The 20,969-nt window shown below is 44.3% G+C and overlaps 1 protein-coding gene across 4 annotated transcripts in view; it reads left to right on the forward strand.

The window, feature by feature from the left end:
• The window catches only part of LOC129708162 (protein kinase C alpha type), a 172,367-nt gene that overhangs the window by 142,383 nt on the left and 9,015 nt on the right, over nucleotides 1-20,969 (forward strand). For 2 of the 4 annotated variants that reach the window (XM_055653753.1, XM_055653755.1), the window contains exons 11-16: nucleotides 1,198-1,289; nucleotides 2,802-2,864; nucleotides 3,782-3,920; nucleotides 15,624-15,704; nucleotides 17,426-17,533; nucleotides 19,296-19,442. In XM_055653753.1, the coding sequence (XP_055509728.1) occupies nucleotides 1,198-1,289; nucleotides 2,802-2,864; nucleotides 3,782-3,920; nucleotides 15,624-15,704; nucleotides 17,426-17,533; nucleotides 19,296-19,442 (630 nt within the window). The remainder of the gene's footprint in view (nucleotides 1-1,197; nucleotides 1,290-2,801; nucleotides 2,865-3,781; nucleotides 3,921-15,623; nucleotides 15,705-17,425; nucleotides 17,534-19,295; nucleotides 19,443-20,969) is intronic. The other 2 variants (XM_055653754.1, XM_055653756.1) reach the window with 1 other exon arrangement.

Below are 20,969 nucleotides of genomic sequence, written 5' to 3' on the forward strand. Positions count from 1 at the left end.
AGAGGGGAAGAAGCTGTTCCTGAGTGGTGCTTTTCAAGCTTTGTGCCTTCTGCCCAGCGGCAGCAGGGATAAAAGATTTAGACACTTGTTCCGTTGGAACCTGCAAGCGGGAGACTCGTGTTTAAGAAGGAACTGCAGATGCTGGAAAATCGAAGGTAGACAAAAGTGCTGGAGAAACGGGTGCAGCAGCATCTATGGAGCGAAGGAAATAGGCAATGTTTTGGGCCAATACCCTTCTTCAGACTGATGTAGGGAGGGGCGAGGGGGGGGGTGGGGAGAAGAAAGGAGAAAGGAAGAGGAGGAGCCCGAGGGTTGAGGGAGAGCTGAGAAGGGGAGGAGGCAGCAAGGGCTACCGGAAATTGGAGAAGTCAATGTTTATGCCGCTAGGGTGCAGGCTGTCCAAGCGGAATATGAGGTGCTGCGCCTCCAATTTCCGGTGGTGCTCACTCTGGCCATGGAGGAGGCCCAGGACAGAAAGGTCGGATTCAGAATGGGAGGGGGAGTTGAAGTGCTGAGCCACCGGGAGATCAGGTTGGTTAATGGGGAGAGAGAGCAGTGTTGCGGGGTATTGAAGAGACCCTGGTGAGAGCGGGAGACTCATCTTGCTGTTCCCGGGGGGGGGGGGGGGGGGGGGGTCTCAAGCTCGATCTGCATCCAGTTCACAACGATTATCTCTTCTTGTAAAACAAGGAACTGCAGATGCTGGTTTACAAAAAAGGACACAAAGTGCTGGAGTGACTCAGCGGGTCAGGCAGCATCTCTGGAGAACAGCCTCTTATATTTATGCAAGAATGCAAGTACAGATGTTCTGATGAAACTAAAGCTAACCCTCTTTCTCTGATGAAGGATCTTGACCCTAAATGTCACCAATCCTTCGCTCCAGAGATGTTGCCTGACCCTCTAAGTTACTCCAGCATTCTGTGTCTATCCTCTTTCTCTTTCCACAGGTGAAGCCTGACCTGCTGAATTCTTCCAGCTATTTCCGTTTTCACTCTTGTTGCTCCGAATTATGATCTCGATTATCAACATTGTATTTGTAAATCACTTGATGCCGCTTCTGTCCCAGCTATTTTTCTCCTGCTTTTATAATTCTAAGTTGCAAAAATATGATATGGGAATTCACTGCTGCCAGAATGCGGTAGTTTTGAGAATAGATTCCCCTCCTCCCTCTCACCGAGCTGTCCTCTTGTGTTACAGGACCGCCTGTATTTCGTCATGGAGTATGTGAACGGCGGGGACCTGATGTACCACATTCAACAGGTCGGCAAGTTCAAGGAGCCGCAAGCAGTGTGAGTGTCCATCACTTGTAGGCAGAGCATGAGGATGAGCAAAGGTGATCGATCGGTGGCTGCACTGAAATATTACCATTCACCACACTCGTGCCTTAGCCACTCTGTCAAAAGCTGTCATAGGTTTGCCAATGAGATCATGAAATACGTGATTTTGAATATTGTAGATAGAATTTTAGTTCTACTATCTACAATGTCGATTAGGGCAGCGGTAGAGTTGCTGCCTTACAGCGCTTGCAGCGCCGGAGACTCGGGTTTGATCCTGACAACGGGTCAAAAGTCAAGAGTGTTTTATTGTCATGTGTCCCAGATAGAACAATGAAATTCTTGCTTGCTGCAGCAAAACAGAATATGTAGACATAGTACACTGTAAATAATATGATAAACAAGAAAAAGAGAAAAATAGTTCAGTGTGTATATATACTGCAGTAGTGCAATAATAATAATAGTCTATTGTAGTTCAGAGTTTATGAGTTTGTCGTGTTTAATAGCCTGATGCCTGTAGGGAAGAAGTGGTTCCTGAACCTGGATCTTACAGTTCTCAGGCTCCTGTACCTTCTTCCCGATGGCAGTGGTGAGATGAGTGTGTGGCCAGGTTGGTGTGGGTCTCTGATGATGCTGGCTGCCTTTTTGAGGCAGCGACTCCGATAAATTTCTTCGATGGTGGGGAGGTCAGAGCCGGTGATGGACTGGGCAGTGTTCACAACTGTTTGTAGTCTTTTCCACTCCTGGACGTTCAAGTTGCCGAACCAGGCCATGATGGAACCAGTCAATATGCTCTCTACTTTGCACCTGTAGAAGTTCAAGAGAATCCTCTGATATACCGAATCTCCGTAATCTTCTCAGGAAGTAGAGGTGCTGATGTGCTTTCTTTATAATTGCATCAGTTGGGTCCAGGACAGATCATCGGAAATATGCACGCCCAGGAATTTGAAGTTTTTGACTCTTTCCACCATCGTCCCATTGATATAAACAGGATTGTGGGTCCTCAACCTTCCTCTTCCAAAGTCCACAATCAGTTCTTTGGTTTTGCTGATATTGAGAGCCAGATTGTGCTGGCACCATTTGGTCAGTTGGTTGATCTCACTTCTATACTCTGACTCATCATCCTCTGTAATTCGTCCCACAACGGTGGTGTTGTCGGCGAACTTGAAGATGGAGTTTGCACTATGTCTGGCTACACAGTCATGAGTATAGAGTGAGTACAGCAGGGGGCTGAGCACGCAGCCTTGAGGTCCTCCCGTATTGATTGTTACTAAGGATGAAGGGTTTCTGCCAATTCGGCCAGACTGTGGTCTGTGGATGAGAATGGCGAGGATCCAATTGCATAGGGATGCACAGAGACCCAGTTGCGTGCTGTCTGTACGGAGTTTATACGTTCACCCCGTGAACCGTGTGGGTTTTCTCCATGCTATCATTTAATTGGGGACATTTGAACTTTTTGATTTTGAGTCCATCTTAATGTTGTTGCTTCCTTGCAGTTTGCTCTAATTCTGCCCCCTGTCATTGTAGATTCTACGCAGCAGAAATCGCAATCGGACTGTTCTACCTGCATCAGAAGGGGATCATTTACAGGTATGAGATTTAACGCTGAATGAAAGAAACCAATAAAAAGCAGACAACGGCTGCAGCAAATCTGAAACTGAAACAGAAATTGATCGGGGAGCCCCTGTGAAGTGAGAAGGAAATACTTTAGGTCACTGCCCTATCATCAGGGATAGGAAAAGTTATTAATCAAACATGTTTTATGCAGCAGGGAAGTGGGGGAAGTCTGAAAGCATTAATTAATTCATTCATTCATACAAAGCATGCAGTTTCAGTGGGGATGGGACATGACCTGTTTAAGAAAGAACTGCAGATGCTGGAAAAATCGAAGATAGACAAAAATGCTGCAGAAACTCGGCAGGTGAGGCAGCATCTATGGAGCGAAGGATTCCTTCGCTCCATAGATGCTACCTCACCCGCTGATTTTCTCCAGCGGTTTTGTCTACCATGGGACATGTCCTCACCTGTGTGGAGTGTTGTTGGCCATTTCAGCTGGACAGACCCTGCCCTGATCTACTTGTCATCAATGATATAAAGATTTACTGGACGTACTAATAGAAAACATTGCCTTCACCTCAGTGATCTTTATAACATCACGTTATATCCTGTCCATTGCAGCTGACCTTCCATATGCCACTCATCCAGAAATACAAAGAGGAAATACCACAAATGCCAACATTCTGAATTAATATCAATAATCTGCATCTGTCTGGAAACAGAGATGACAACTCATGTTAATGAAATGCTGCGAAGAGAATACGCTCCCCCCCTGTCTTTCAACAGCTACAGCTACAGCTATTTTTGATTTTTTTTTCCACTGCCGCTCTTTACCTGACAAGGCTCAAGCCAATTGGCTTCAGTAATGTGCAGAAAATCTACTTTCAAAATCACAAGGTAACAAAAGCGAAGATCTTCTTACTTAACATGCAAATGCATTTTTTTTGCAGAGACTTGAAACTGGATAATGTGATGTTGGACGCAGAGGGACACATCAAAATTGCCGATTTTGGAATGTGTAAAGAGAGCATATTTGACACTGTGACAACTCGCACTTTCTGCGGGACCCCAGACTACATTGCACCAGAGGTGAGTCGGGCCGGATGATACCCACCAGCTGTTTAAATGACAGCCACGGTGCTCAGGTGAGGGGGGGAAAGATTTAATGGCAAAGGGTGGTGGGTAGGTAGGTAGTGTAGGTAGGACATGTTGGGCGGTGTGGGCATGTTGAGCTGAAGGGCCTGTTTCCACACTGTAACTCTGGCCCTTTCAACAATCGCCGATGCATTTTTCTTATTATTTTTAAAGGTGGGTGTAATTTAGTTTGAAAGGCACAACAATGTTCATGATTAAATGCTATTTCTCTTCAAAGCAGATGCTCAAAATAAATAACATCTTGATTTTTGCTGCGTTGCATCTTGAATCGTGGCGCTACTTAATCTAAAGACATGTTATTTGACAGTATGGGTACATTCTCTCATCTCTTGCCCTGTGTACAATCCAATCAATGCACCACATACACTTTGCAACCTATAGTCACGCCGCCTGCAATTATCATTGTTTAAATATATATATATATATGGATTGGAAAAATCAGATGGCCTCGATGAACATTTTGACTAAGTTACTAGAATTCTTCGCAAATGTAATATTTAGCAAGAATAAAGGGGACCCACTGGATGCATTTTATACTTAGATTTCCAGCCAAGGTGCTGTATCAAAGGCCATTGCAATATATATAGGGTCAAGGTGTAGGAGGTGAACTCTGCGTGTGGATAGTAGATAAGATGGCTAACAGGAATAAGCCCAGTCCATCACACAAAACACTCACGTGATCCAAAGATCCAAATCCCTCCGTTCTACACAGCTGAGAGAGGCAAAGCAGGAAGGGGATGTGTGGGCCAAGTGTTTTCTAGAGGTTTCGTAGGTTGGTCAGATTAAATCTTTCTTGATTCAAAGATGGTGGACGTGTATTCATTGTTCTAGTCACAACAGGGTCTTACAGTGGACATTACAGTGAGTGCCTGGATCATGCTGCCGGGGATGTGATGGAGTAGTATTTATGAGGTGTTTGAGGTATTTGGATCACATGTAGACAGATAAGATTAGTTTAACTTGGAATTATGTCCAGCATGGACAGAGTGGGCCGAAGGGCTTGTTCCTGTGCTGTACTGTTCCACCTTCTAGAGTAAAAAGACAAAGTGCTGGAGTAACTCCATTTTTAAGAAAGAACTGCAGATGCTGAAAAAATCGAAGGTAGACAAAAATGCTGGAGAAACTCAGCGGGTGAGGCAGCATCTATGGAGCGAAGGAATAGGTGGCGTTTCGGGTCGAGACCCTTCTTCAGACTGATGTGAGGGTAGGGGTGGCGGGAAAAAGAAAGGAAAAGGCGGAGACAGTGGGCTGCGGGAGAGCTGGGAAGGGGAGGGGAAAGAGGGAGAAAGCAAGGTCTACCTGAAATTGGAGAAGTCAATGTTCATACCGCTGGGGTGTAAACTACCTAAGCAAAATATGAGGTGCTGCTCCTCCAATTTGCGGTGGGACTCACTCTGGCCATGGAGGAAGCCCAGGACAGAAGGGGGAGTTGAAGTGCTGAGCCACCGGGAGATCAGGTTGGTTATTGCGAACTGAGCGGAGGTCTTGGGCGAAGCGATCTCCAAGCCAATGCTTGTTCTCACTGATGTAGAGCAGCTGACACCTAGAGCAGCGGATGCAATAAATGAGGTTGGAGGAGGTGCAGGTGAACCTCTGCCGCACCTGGAAAGACTGCTTGGGTCCTTGGATGGAGTCAAGGGGGGAGGTAAAGCAACAAGTGTAGCATTTCCTGTGGAGTAACTGAATTGGTCAGGCAGCACTCTGGAGGGTATGGACAGGCGATATTTTGCATCAGTCCATATCATCCACATATGCTGTTTTGACCTGATGAGTTCTTCCTGCACTTTGGGTTTTGATCACGTCACCGGCATCTTCAATTCCCTGTGTGCATATCCCTTGCAATAAATAGCAACATTCATTAATCTTCATCACCACCGCCTGTTGGTCATGTTGTGTTTGATAGAGCAGATTAGACTTGTTCTCATCAAGGCAGAGATCAGGTAGTTTCCGATCAGTTTTAACATAATCTAACTTTACGTGGATCGTGAAACTATGATCCTCATTGTAACACTTGTTCTAAGACCTGAGCATGATTCTGTAGCCTCATAATAAAAAGAACCCCATTTGCACCATTGGTATTGTCAGCAGGAACGTTAGCATTCTATTTTCAGAATGATTTGCGTTTATTTTTTATTTTGCTTGTAATAATCCATTAATTGAACGACTAGCGTTTAATGTGAAGCCGCTGATAGCTAACTGACAGTGACATTTTGTTAGTGGACTGCTTTACCACTGCTATGAGAAGCACTTATGCCTGTCTTGTTTTGCCCAATAGTGTTTTACACACACATAGCTAAAAGCATGAATAGCAAAAGTCACTCTGGATTAGGTCAGCCAGGGGAAACTACCGATCTAGTGAATTAATTCTTGATCTATAAATTGCTACCACTGTTTCATTCGTCACCCCGTTGATAGGTTAAAATAATTCACTTATAAATTAGAAAATTGTGTCATTCAACTCAAATTCAATTCCATTTCAAATATATGTACAGTTCCACGCAACTGGAGATAGCCCCTGGTATTATTCTCAATGCAAATTATCTTTCAATGAATATTTCTAAATTTACCATGGTTCATGGTGAGCTGAGTTAAATATAATGTGCAAATGTATTTCATTTACATTGGTACTCATGGACTTCCACTGATGATAATGTCACTTTCAAGTCAAGTCACTTTTATTTCTATAGCACATTTAAAAAACAACTCTCGTTGGCCAAAGTGCTTTACATTGGTGGAGGTACTAATGTTATACAACAAATGGTTCATAGATTAAGTACATACATAAATACATTCATGTAGCCCTCGCTCAGAGGACGTCAAGAAAGGCTTGAGAGTAATGATGAGTTTTAAGTCTTGACTTAAAGGAGTCGATGGAGGGGGCAGTTCTGATGGGAAGGGGTTGCTGTTCCACAGTCTAGGAGCTGCAACCACAAAGGCGCGGTCGCCCCTGAGCTTATGCCTAGACCGCAGGATGTTCAGTAATCCCAAGTCGGCCGGTCTGAGGGACCTGGAGGTGGTGTAGTGGGTAAGCAGACTTTTGATGTAGGTGGGTGACCTGCTGCGACTATGACTATACATAGTCCCCCCCATTTCAGGGCACCATAATGTTTGGGACACAGCAATGTCATGTAAATGAAAGTAGTCATGTTTAGTATTTTGTTGCATATCCTTTGGATGCAATGACTGCTTGAAGTCTGCGATTCATGGACATCACCAGTTGCTGGGTGTCTTCTCTGGTGATGCTCTGCCAGGCCTGTATTGCAGCCATCTTTAGCTTATGCTTGTTTTGGGGGCTAGTAGTCCCCTTCACTTTTCTCTTCAGCATATAAAAGGCATGCTCAATTGGGTTCAGATCGGGTGATTGACTTGGCCACTCAAGAATTGACCATTTTTTAGCTTTGAAAAACTCCTTTATTGCTTTAGCAGAATGATTGGGATCATTGTCTTGCTGTAGAATGAACCACCGGCCAATGAGTTTTGAGGCATTTATTTGAACTTGAGCAGATAGGATGTGTCTATACACTTCAGAATTCATTAGGCTACTACCATCAGCAGTTGTATCATCAATGAAGATAAGTGAGCCAGTACCTTCAGCAGCCATACATGCCCAGGCCATAACACCCCCACCACCGTATTTCACAGATGAAGTGGTATGCTTTCGATCTTGGGCAGTTCCTTCTCTCCTCCATACTATGCTCTTGCCATCACTCTGATATAAGTTAATCTTCATCTCATCTGTCCACAAGACCTTTTTCCAGAACTGTGGTTACTCTTTTAAGTACTTCTTGGCAAACTGTAACCCGGCCATCCTATTTTTGTGACTAACTAGTGGTTTGACAAATCCACACCTGACTCCTGAAGAGTGTTTCTGATCTGTCGGACAGGTGTTTGGGGAGGTTTCTTTATTATAGAGAGAATTCTTCTGTCAGCTGTGGAGGTCTTCCTTGGCCTGCCAGTCCCTTTGCGATTAATAAGTTCACCAGTGCTCTCTTTCTTCTTAATGATGTTACAAACAGTTGATTTTGGTAAGCCTAAGGTTTGGCTGATGTCTCTAACAGTTTTATTCTCGTCTCATAATGTCTTCTTTGACTTTCATTGGCACAACTTTGATCCTCATGTTGATAAACAGCAAAAAATGTTTCCAACGTTGATGGAAAGACTAGGTGCTGAGAGCTCTCTTATACCTGCATTGAGGCAATTAAACACACCTGAACAATTACAAACGCCTGTGAAGGCATGTGTCCCAAACATTATGGTGCCCTGAAATGGGGGTCTATGTATAAACACAGCTGTAATTTCTACATGGTGAAACCAGAATGTGTAAAAATACCCTTTAATAAAATATGACAATGCGCACTTTAACCACATGTGGTTTTTTTTTTCTATTATAAATCTCAAATTGGAGGTACAAAGGCAAATAAATAAATGATGGGTCTTTGTCCCAAACATTATGGAGGGCACTGTATCACAGCACGATGTAGTTCAGCACACACTGTAGCCTGGAATCTGCTGGAGTTACAACTCTTGTTGGCGCTCACTGCTTCAGTAAATGCTGGGGCATCTTGTGTTTGTCTGCTCAACACCAGCTGTCTCCGCAGACGGGTTATAAAAGCTGTGACTCTTTGCAGCTTCAAGAAGAGATGACATGACACCTGAGCCTCAGGGATTCTCATCCCACCTTTACCTAATGTTTGCTCAGTACAGCACTTAATTAACTTGACACAGAATTTATAAATTCCATTCCTCCTGTCATGTTGAGACTAGAAGCTGTGGAAGAACCAAAACACTTAGTAAACAAAGGGACGCGCAGCACAGTGGCTCAGCGCCAGCGACCAGGGTTAGATGCTTACTATGGGTGCTGTCTCTACTGAGTTTGTACCTTCTCCCCATGTCCGTAGGTTTCCTCCCACACTACTAAGACATACAGGTTTGTGGGTTAATAGGCTTGTGTAAAATTGTAGTGTGTGTGTGTTTAGAATAGCTTTAGTGTGGGGTAGGAAATTGCTGGTTGGCGAGGATTTGGTGGGCCAAAAATATTTCCGTGCTGTATCTCTGGAAAACTAAAAAGACAGTGTGTTGGAGTAACTGAGCGGGTCAGGCAGCATCTCTGAATGGATATGAGATGTTTCGGCTCAAGACCTGAAACATCTATTCCTGCTCTCCAGAAATGCTGCCTGACCTGCTGAGTTACTCCAGCACTTTGTCCTTCCGTGTATTGATCAGTATTTGTTGTTCTTTGTTTCAACAAAGCATTTAATATTCTTACACTGAAATAACCAGCAGCTTGTGATAAGGTGAAAGTGATCATAAAGATTAATGTTATATGAATTTTGTCTCGTGTATTGAAATTTGAAAAGGTAGATATTATGTCTTGGTTGAATGAAATCTTAGGCTCATTCCTGATTTTCAGACATTGAACCACAAGAAAGGCAGCCGTGGGAAATGTACAGTGCAGATTTTCAGGAGTTATGCAATTTTCTCCAGAGGATATCATATTAAAATTAGAACTAGGTCGTTTAGAATGAAGACAGAAGGAACTGCAGAGCCTTGAACCTTGAGCAAAACACAAAGTGCTGGAGGAACTCAGAAAATCATGCAGCATCTGTGGAGGGAATGGACAGACGACATTTCCCAACATTAGAAATGAAATTGGATCGCACTTTCTCATGCAAAAGGTAATGGGTATTTAGACCTCTTTCTCAAGAGTCAAGGGATATTAGTCAATTAAATGCAGCAAAACAGATTGCCAGAGCTGTTACGTAAGGGTTAATGTCTAAAACAGATGAATGTAATTAAGATAAGATCAGACAAGATCTAATTAAATAATTGAATAAGCCTGTTGGATTAAGCAGCTCTTGCCTATTACGGTACTTAAATGTAACAATATCCTTTGTAGAAGTGTAAATAATAGAGAAGAATGGTCCACCTCACTTGATTCCACCTACTGCTTATAGTCACACAGCACAGATACAGGCCCTTCGGCCGGATTTGCCCATACCATCCAAGATGCCCAATCTACACTAGTCCCACCTGCCTTCGTTTGGCCCATATCCCTCGGAAACTTTCCTATCAATGTACCTGTCCAAATGTCTTTTAAATGTTGTTCTAATACCTGCCTCAATAAACTCTGGCAGCTCGTTGCATTTACCCATCACCTTCTGGGTGAAATTGTTGCCCCTCGGGTTCCTATTGAATTTTCGCCTCTCACCTTAAACTTTCTTGATTTTGCTACTCTGGGTGAAAAGCCTGTATATCTACCCTATTATTCCCCTCATGATTTCATACACCTCTATAGGATCACCCATCATCTTCCTACGCTCCAAGGAACAAAGTCCTAGCCTGCCCAACCTCTCCCTGCAACTCAGGCCCACAAGTCCTGGTATCATCCTCTTAAACCTTACTTGACAGCATAGAAACAAGGACCTGCAGATGCTGGTTTACCAAAAAAGACGCAAAGTGCTGGGGTAATTCAGCAGATCAGACAGCATTTCTGGAGAACATGGATGGGTGACGTTTCGGGTTTGGGTTCAGACCGTCTGATAAAAGGTCCTGACCTAAAACATTACGGTCATGACCCAAAACGTCTTGTATCCATGTTCTCCAGAGATGCTGCCCGTCCCGCTGAGTTACTCCACCACTCTGTTTTCTTTTTAAAATTATTTTGGTTGCTTTTCCATGGCAGCATTACCTATTTGGACTATTCCAATAGATGTTTTTTAACAGTTTTTAGAGATACAGCATGGAAGCAGGCCCTTTGTTCACCGAGTCCATGCCGACCTTCGATCACCCGTTCCCACTCGAGGAAATGTGCAGGGGCAAATTACCCTACAAGTCTGCTTGTCTTTGGGCGGCAAACTATAGCACCCATTGGTAAACCACATGGTCACAGGGAGAACGTGTAAACTCCACACAGACAGCACCAGAGGTCAGGATCGAACCCAGCGGCTCTACCAGCTGCATCACTGTGCCACTCTCTAGGTTCTGCCAAATCAAAGTAGGAGCGGGGAGGAGAGTTGGCCATTTTGCCTCTTATCTCGATGACAAATGTTCCAGCGTCAAGTGTGTTCCTTACACCAGCGTCTCCATCCCAACACACGGTGGGGGTGAAAGATCAAAATAGAATTCACCATTGCCCACCGCAGCTGTTCCCTGCGTCTTTCATGCAGCACATAAAATCCTTGTTTCATACCTTAATAAAACTGGATCATTCTCAATCCCAAGGGGCTGCCTAATGGGGCTGTCCCACTTAGGTGATTTTTTGGGCGACGGCCACAAAATTTGCAACGTTGAAAATGTTTCGGTGACAGTGGCGACAATTTTGCTGTCGTAGGTGAATTCCATTAAAAATGGAATTCCTGGCAGTCGTCTAAAGAGTCACCTCAGTGGGACAGGCCCTTTAGCAGGAAATTGTTGCACTGAGTGGTAGAATTTCTTTAGAAACTTCATCAACCATGCCCTGATCTGATCACAAAAAGCCTTTTAGTAAAATGTTTTCACTCAGAGGGTGGTGGGAGTAGAAACATAGAAACATAGAAATTAGGTGCAGGAGTAGGCCATTCGGCCCTTCGAGCCTGCACCGCCATTCAATATGATCATGGCTGATCATCCAACTCAGTATCCCGTACCTGCCTTCTCTCCATACCCCCTGATCCCCTTAGCCACAAGGGCCACATCTAACTCCCTCTTAAATATAGCCAATGAACTGGCCTCAACTACCCTCTGTGGCAGAGAGTTCCAGAGATTCACCACTCTCTGTGTGAAAAAAGTTCTTCTCATCTCGGTTTTAAAGGATTTCCCCTTATCCTTAAGCTGTGACCCCTTGTCCTGGACTTCCCTAACATCGGGAACAATCTTCCTGCATCTAGCCTGTCCAACCCCTTAAGAATTTTGTAAGTTTCTATAAGATCCCCTCTCAATCTCCTAAATTCTAGAGAGTAGAAGGCAGGAACAGGGGGGTACAGATTGAGGATGATCAGCCATGATCACATTGAATGGCGGTGCTGACTCTGCACCTATTGCCTATTGTCTATTGAATCAACAACCAGAGAACACAGGTTTAAGGTGAGCGGGGAAAGATTTTATAGGGACCTGAGGGACAACATTTTTACACAATGGGTGGTGGGTATATGGAATGAGCTGCCAGAGGAGGTAGTGGTGACAGGTACATGGATTGGAAAGATTTAGAGGCAGATTGACCAAACGGAGGAAAATGAGACTAGCTGACATGGTCTGCATGAACAAGTAGGGCCGAAGGGCCTGCTTCCGTGCTGAATGATTCTACGACTAAAACAGATTTGAGCTAAAGAAAGAAGGAGCGAGTAGGCAAGTGATTGTACATCTTGCACTTCAAGCATTGTCTCTATTTATAGCAAGGTGGCAGAGAATGATTAATCTCCAGCAACCACCCTGCCACCTAATTTTTAGTCTAAAGTCTGAAAATAGAGTTCTGCAGTGTGATAGCATGAACATTAAGCATGCCTCGAGGCACTTGGATATGGAGCAGTGCAGTTGCAGCACTTATTTAGTTTTAATGTGCTGGTTTTTCTTCCTGCACCTCCACTGGAAGGATTCAAGGGCCGGAGAAATCGGGGGACCATCGACAGGCTAGGACTTTATTCCCTGGAGCGCTGGAGGCTAAGGGATGATCTTAAAACAATCAGGAGGAGAATGGATAGGGTAAATGCAAGGAGTCTTTTACCCAGAGAGTAATCGAGATCCAGAGGACATGGGTTTAAGGTGAGATGGACAATAGACAATACACAACAGGTGCAGGAGTAGGCCACTCAGCCCTTCGAGCCAGCACCGCCATTCAATGTGATCATGGCTGATCATCCCCAATCAGTACCCCGTTCCTGCCTTCTCCCCATATGGAGAGATGGGCATTTTTTTCAGAGGGTGGTGGGTATATGGAAACGAACTGCTAGATGAGGTAGTTGAGGCAGATACTATAACAGCATTTAAAAGGCATTTGGACAGGTATATAGATAGGAAAGATTTAGGAAAATATGGGCTAAACCTGGGCAGGTTGGACTAAAGTAGATGGGGCATCTTGGTAGGCGTGGGCAAGTTGGGCTGAAGGAGCTGTAAGACTATAACACTGATGCAACTTGCTCCACACAATATTTACAGTATTTTCTGTTTTACTAAACTTTCACAGATCCTTTCAAAGTGCTGGAGGAAACTCAGAATTAGGTATTTTTCTCTGAAAGTTCAGTGAATTATACATAGAGTTGCTGGGAATAGATATTGCATTTTGGGCCACAGCTAATAGAAGCTTTCTGACGACCAGCTGGTCTTTTTAACATGCAGTGGGAGCAATATAACCACAATGTTCAACTGTGTACAGATGCATTATGGCTGATCTAGCCCAGACTACAGATAGGAATTGCAATTTTAGAAAATGGAATGCCTTTCATATTTTTGTTGCATCTATGCCCATGCTCACAAATAACTTCCCTGTCTCTCTCACTATCCTTGTACTACATTTATGAAGATTAAGCCCCTGTCCCACTTAGGCGATTTTTTTGTGGATTACAGGTGACTAAGCTGTCACCACATGGTGGCAGGGTGCCGCCTGTATGGTCTCCTCAAGTCGCCTAAAGAGTCGTAACGTTTTTCTGGTCACCGCTGGGTTTTGAAATGTTCAAAACCTTTTGGCGACTGGGGCCTTGACGTAGCTGGTCTTCTCCTGTTGTAGGTGCTGTTGTAGTTTGTCGCCAGGATGGCGCTGTTTGTCGCCGAGTGTTGCCTTCGGTGAATTCCATTGTCGACTACCCACGTCAACCGGTGACTGAATTGTCTTCAGTTGTTGCTGACAGGGTCGGTGCTTGTCGGAGCTTGTCACGGGTGGACGTAGGTCGACTTTGGTTGTCGCCTGTGTGGTCGTAGGTTGTCGTAGGTGTGGTCGTTGGTGGACGTCCTAATAGGTCGCCAGTTGACGGTATCTTGCCGTAGCTTGACGTCAACTAGGTGGTAGGTTGTCGGGGGGGGGGGGGGGGGGGGGGGGGGGGGGGGGGGGGGTCCAGTCACCGCTTTTTCAACTACCTGCTACGACGGTGAAAACATTGGCAAAAAAAAAATCGCCTAAGTGGGACAGGCCCTTAAGATCAGGTTGTTATCATATATACCAGCATGCAATTAAATTGCTAAAGGAAGGTAAATATTACCCTTCATTGCAGGAGGGGTGGTGTTTATAAATTAGGAAGTTCTGTTACAATTGTTCAGCTTATTTGCCAGGCCAGACTTGGACATTTTTGGTCCGCATTTTTAAGAGTGAATCTACTAGCTTTGGAGATGGTCCAAAAGAGATTCACTTGATTAGTTCCAGGGAAGAGAGGATAGTTCTATCATGAGAGACTAAACAAATTCAACCTATTATTTGGAGTTTGAAAGAACAACAATGATCTTGATGAAACATGCAAGATCCTGGAGGCCATGACAGAATAAATAGCGGGGATGTCTCCCCCACTGGGAGAAAATCAAAAGATGGGGCATGTTTTTATGGTAAGCACGTAGTCATTTAAAACAGAGATGCGCGGAAAGCTGGTGTTGCATCGTGCGGTGAATCTCGGGAATTCTTTCCTCTAGGATTGGGTAACTCAATCTTTGGAGGTATTTAAATGGGAGATTGATAATTTTTGAAAGATAAGTGGCACAGAAGAGGAGAGTTCTCAGAGAGATCGGCCACGATCATATTGAATGCTAGGACTGGCTTGTTGGACTGAGTGGCCTACTCCTATTAATTTTCTAGTGTTCTTAATGATTCCACATTCCTTCTATGAAGTTGGTTCAGAATAGTGGACACTTCCATCCTGATGGCAATTTATTAAATGATGAGAGGCATGGATAGTCAGATATACACACTGGGGAAAAAAAGACACTAAAAGCCCTGTCCCACTGTACGAGTTCATTCAAGAGTTCATCCGAGTTTGCCCTGATTCGAACTCGGAGATTTACGGTAATGGCCACTTGTAGGTACTCGGGGCTCTCGTGGACATTTTTCAACATGTTGAAAAATCTTCACGAGTCTGCAGCTAAGACGGCCCCGAGCTCCGACTTACCCGCTACGTACATTCTACACGCTTCCACAAGTTTGATTTTTTTTTTTTAATTCGGGAGAGCTCTTGAATGAACTCGTACAGTGGGACAGGGCTTTAAGACTAGAGGGAGAGGGTTTAACAGAGATGCTTGGGGCAAGTTTTTTTTTTTAACCGAGAGTGGTGGGTGCCAGGAACACATTCCCAGGGGTGGTGGAGGTGGAGACACACACAATATTGGTGTTTAATAGCCTTGTATATAGGCACAAGGATATCAAGGATATGCAGGGAATGGAGGGATATGGACCACTTGCAGGCAAATGAGATGGTCAACATCGGCATGTTGGGCCGAAGGGCCTGATCCAGTGTTGTACGTTTCTATGCTCATTCCCTGTGGAAGCGCTCCTTGCCAATAAATAGCTGAAGTGACACCTTTACCATCAAAAGTGATTTTCGGGAAACTTGCCCAAGTTGAAAGTGTCATGTTTAATGCCGGAATTTGTTGGCAGCAACTTGGATGAAAAAGAAGTCTCGGCATTTTTGAAACACTGAACTGTTTAAGAAGTAATTGCTTTGATTTCCTCTTTTTTTTTTTTTAAAGATTATTGCTTATCAACCGTATGGAAAATCTGTGGATTGGTGGGCTTATGGAGTATTGCTTTATGAAATGCTTGCTGGTCAGGTAAGAAACCTCTATGAATACGATTCATACTTGTGTTACAATGATGTTGGAGTTAGGGCAACACAGTGGCACAGCTCATAGAGCTCCTGCCTCACAGCGCCGGCGACCCAGGTTTAATCCTGATGTCGGTGTCATCTGTGTGGAGTTTGCACGTTTTCCCTGTGACCGCAGAAGGGATCTCATTGAAACATATAAGATTGTTAAGGGTTTGGACCCAATGTTGGGGGAGTCCAGAACCAGGGGTCAGAGTTTAAGGACAAGGAGTAAGCCATTTAGAATGGAGATGAGGAAACACTTTTTCCTCACAGAGAGTGGCGAGTCTGTGGAATTCTCTGCCTCAGAGGGCGGTGGCGGCCGGTTCTCTGGATGCTTTCAAGAGAGAACTAGATAGGGCTCCTAACAATGGCGGAGTCAGGGGATACGGGGAGAAGGCAGGAACGGGGCACTGATTGTGGATGATCAGCCATGATCACATCGAAGGGCCGAATGGCCTACTCCTGCACCTATTGTCTATTGTTTCCTTTCCCAAGCTAAAAACTGTGTGTGAATTTGTGGGTTCATTGACCTCTGTAAATTGTAGCCAATTTGTAGGGAGTGTCGGAGTGAATCTTCTTCTTGCTCAGCCTAAAGTGTGCATAGCCTAAAGTTGTAGGCCCACTTGTTCTATTTGATCTATTTGTTTTTGTGCACGTCGGGTTGATTGCATTAGTCGAAACAAGGTGGGCCATGTGAAGGTTGCAATCTCCCACCCCAGGAAGTGAATTTGAAAGTGGGAGAACAAAGAAAACATGGTTTTTGCAGGACAGATGGATCATGGGACATGTAGGATCCTGGGCAATATAAACAGAGACATGAAGTACAAGAAAGCCATGGTCACCTTTATAAGACACTGGTTCGGCCACAACTGGGATATTGGGACTCCACAGACTACATGGAGAGATAGACACAAAATGCTGGAGTAACTCAGCGGGACAGGCAGCATCTGTGGAGAGAAGGATAGAGAAATACTGTACATGGACAGAGTTGATAAGCATTTCAAAATATATTCAAAATACACAGTATTTATAAGCAGTGTAGTTGAAGTTTTGTGATATCCTTGCTGTTGTAGTACAGATGTGTAATTTTGGGAGTATTACATTTTGATGATGTTAAAAGGAAAGTCAAGCCACTTTTTAAATGTGTGCTGTGGTGGATTCTGGGGTAAAAAGTAACTTCAAGTGCAGCAAATATTTATTGCCGCTTCAGTAGACTTGAATTATTCACCCACTACACCTTGTGCTTGACGTGTATTCCACCTCCAAAACGGTTCACTAGCAAATCGCTCCAACATAGCCGAACCTTTCACATCCTCCCTGACCACCAACCGTCGGGCCATGAGATTATAGGCCTCTGCCAAAGTTGCTTTGAACATAGCTAATGAAAGATATGATTACTGTCCCTCTGATTTATATCCCCGGAGAATTCAACCTGAAGCCTCTGTATATTGACATCTCTGAGATGAAAATGAAGGGCACAATGTTTGGAGTGAGAATTATAAATGAAGCAGTGCAGTACCATTGAACAGAAGGGTTCAGGTGCACTTTGTATAATTGGTCTGAATTACAAATTAGTCTGAAGTGGGAAAGTTAAACCACAAGTGCATTGAATAATCTTTGTGACGGTGGCAGGTTGGGGGATGTTTAACTAAAGCTTTTAGTGATTTGCTTTTTACGTTCTGACAGCCTCCATTTGATGGGGAAGATGAAGATGAGCTCTTCCAGTCTATCATGGAGCATAACGTGACTTATCCTAAATCACTGTCAAAGGAAGCCGTCCTGATCTGCAAAGGGGTAAGGCATCAATCTGTGAACGCGGTAACATTTACACCAGAGCCCACAGAGTAGAGAAACAGGCCCTTTGGCCCAACCCATCCATGCCAACCAGGTTTTATAATTTTTCATGCACCAAGCCATGCTGACCATCGGCAAACACTTAAGGCCCTGTCCCACTTACATATCCTTGGCACGCAAATTACGCGACCTGGTCGTCGCGTTGAGGTGCACGGGCATCGTGTGGCCGCGCGGGGCCGGTCCCACTGAGAAGCGTGGAGGGGTATGTAGTTGTGCGCGGTATCGCGCGGGGCTCCGAAATTTTGTGCCGAACGAAATCTTTGCTCGCCACCGACCTGTCGCGTAACTGACGGCCAAAGTGGGACAGGCCCAAGTTCCTGGTGCGACGCAACGTCTCACCTCCAACAGCAGCAGAAGCGGGCAAACGATCGCCGAACTCGGCCTGGGGCTCACGGCCGTTGTGGTCCGGATCCGCCCCCACTTCTACTCCCAGAGCGGGGCCAAGAAAATTGAAGATGGACACAAAATGCAGTAGTAACTCAGCGGGACCGGCAGCATCTCTGGAGAGAAGCAATGGATGGCGTTTCAGGTCAAGACCCTTCTTTCAGACTGAAGAAGAGTCTCGACCCGAAACATCACCCATTCCTTCTCTCCAGAGATGCTGCCGGTCCCGCTGAGTTATTCCTGCATTTTGTGTCCATTTTCAAATGACGTCACGCGCTCCAGACGGCTGTGCGGCAGCATCACCGTTGCACCTCAATGCGACCACGATGTCGCGTAATTAGCGTGCCAAGGACACATATGTGGGACAGGGGCTTTAGACACAAGGACACAAGGAACTGCAGATGCTGCTTTACAAGAAAAGACACAAAGACTAATAACTCAGTGGGTCAGATAGCATTGCTGGAGAACACAGGTGGGTGACATTTCGGGTGAGGACCCTTCATTAAACTGCAGAAGTGTCCCAACCCGAAATATTGCCACTCTGGCCTTCGCTCTAACAGGAACATGTTGGCCCTGATGGCCCCATATCTCACCTGAAAAGTCACCACTGGCCTATACCTGCGAAATGCCTCTCCCCAAAAAAAGATATTCCAAGTTCCTAACTGACAAAACATTTAGGGTAGACAAAAATGCTGGAGAAACTCAGCGGGTGAGGCAGCATCTATGGAGCAAAGGAAATTGGCCAAAACATTTAAATGACAAGAGAATTGAGGTGTAAGTGGAGATAACAGGGAAGTAATGTCAGGGTGAAGATTAGATCAGCCATGATCTTATTGAATGACAGACCAAGCCCCAGGAGAAGATGACTGATTTATATGTTCTAATGGAAATATCTGGTTTATATGAATTAATTGCCAAACACACTTAAATATTCCATACCTTATTGTTAATGACCTGTTAAAAATAATTAACACATGCATAACCATTTCTGCTGGTATGCATGTGGGAATTAACATCATTAATTATGTGTTCATTAAAAAGTGGCTGGTGGAAAATCGTAAAAGTTACCAAGCCATGAAAAGTATAGAATAACTAGAACATTTCTTCCAACTGTGTAGTATATTTAGGTAAGTCTGATGTGACAATCACAATCTAAAAGCTGTTTTTGTTAAACTTTTGTCAAAATAGTTGCGATAGAAACAGCCTTTTAAGTGGGGTTCATGAACTATTAGTTTCCAAGAACTCAGTAGTTAGAAACTCTTAAAAAGACATACAGTTTTGTAATCTCAGCTGTCATTTTAATATTTCCCTTTCTCAGTTGATGACAAAACACCCGGCAAAGCGTCTTGGATGTGGATCGGAGGGAGAAAGGGATATTCGGGACCATGCTTTCTTCCGAAGAATTGACTGGGAGAAACTGGAACTAAGGGAGATACAGCCTCCATTCAAGCCGAAAGTGGCAAGTGTTCGTACACCATTGATGTCTTACTTGCGGCTACTATGTCATGTGCAGATCTGGAAACAGCAGAACTGCAATTGATAGAACACCTTACTAAAGATGTGGGATAATACAACAAGGCGTTAAAAAATACTTCAGTTCCAATTTGAAACATAGGTGTAGGAGTAGGCCATTCAGCTGATCATGGCTGATCATTTAAAATCAGTACCCCGTTCCGGCTTTTTCCCCCATATCCCTCGATTCCATTAGCCCCAAGAGCTAAATCTAACTCTCTCATGAAAACATCCAGTGAATTGGTCTCCATTGCCTACTGTGGCAGATAATTCCACAGATTCACAACTCTCTGGGTGAAGATGTTTTTCCTCTTATCAGTCCTAACTGGCCTACCGCTTATTCTTAAACTGTGACCCCTGTTTCGGGACTCCCCCAACATTTTTCCTGCATCTATCCTGTCCAATCATTTAAGAAGATGCTTTCTATAAGATGCCCTCTTATCCTTCTAAATTCCAGTGAATACAAGCTCAGTCGACCCATTGAGGTTTCAAGCATTTAGGTCTAGGCTTATTATTGTCATGTGTACTGAGGTAAAGTGAAAAGCTTTGTAGTGCGTATTCAATCAACTTAGTTAATACTGCACATTAAAAAAGTCAAGGCAAACTCAGGTTCAATAGGTAGAGCAAAGGGGAAGATACAGAGTGCAAAATATGGAAGGACCATTCAGAAGCCTGATAACAGATGGGAAGAAGCAGTTCCTGAGTCTGGTGGTGAGCACTTTCAAGCTTCTGTACCTTCCAGTACCAGATATTCTTAGTGATTTGTACTTATATTTATCCAGGGTGCTTTTATAATGAGCCAAGTAAAGCCTTAGAAACAATAAATAACCATAAACGTGGTGTTATCAACAAACTATACGCAGGATTGATGGTTACGTGAACATAATATATGTTCATCTGATTTGTATAAGTTGTAAGGAAAATGATTTGTACTTTATCACTGTTCAGTGAAGAAGTCAAGCTAAGATTCTCCTGAACAGCAACTATTGTCAAAGATCTTAAAGGGCTAATTTATGTGCATCTGATAGTGAGACATATTCTATGACCAGTTGAAATGATGTGGATTGTAAGATACAATGTTCTTTCTCACAAGCTTCAGCAGACGGAGAATTCAATTTCCAAGCAGACCGAGCCTTGCACCATTTAGACTTTAGAGATACAGCGCAGAAACAGGCTCCTTAACCCAACGAGGTCGCGCCGACCAGCGGTCACCTCGTACACTAACACACACACACGGGACAATTTTAGAAGTTACCAAAGCCAGTTAACCTGTACGTCTATGGTGTGGGAGGAAGCACCCGGAGAAAACCCACGTGGTCACGGGGAGAACATACAAACTCCGTACAGACAGCACACGTAGTCAGGACTGAACCCGGATCTCTGGTGCTGTAAGGCAGTAACTCTCCTGATGCATCACTGTGCCGCCCCTGTACATTCACAGGCTGAAAGAAAAGAACCAGGGCTGTGGTCTGAGACGTTG

Source organism: Leucoraja erinacea, chromosome 23 (genome assembly GCF_028641065.1).
Source record: "Leucoraja erinacea ecotype New England chromosome 23, Leri_hhj_1, whole genome shotgun sequence".
NCBI lineage: Eukaryota > Metazoa > Chordata > Chondrichthyes > Rajiformes > Rajidae > Leucoraja > Leucoraja erinaceus.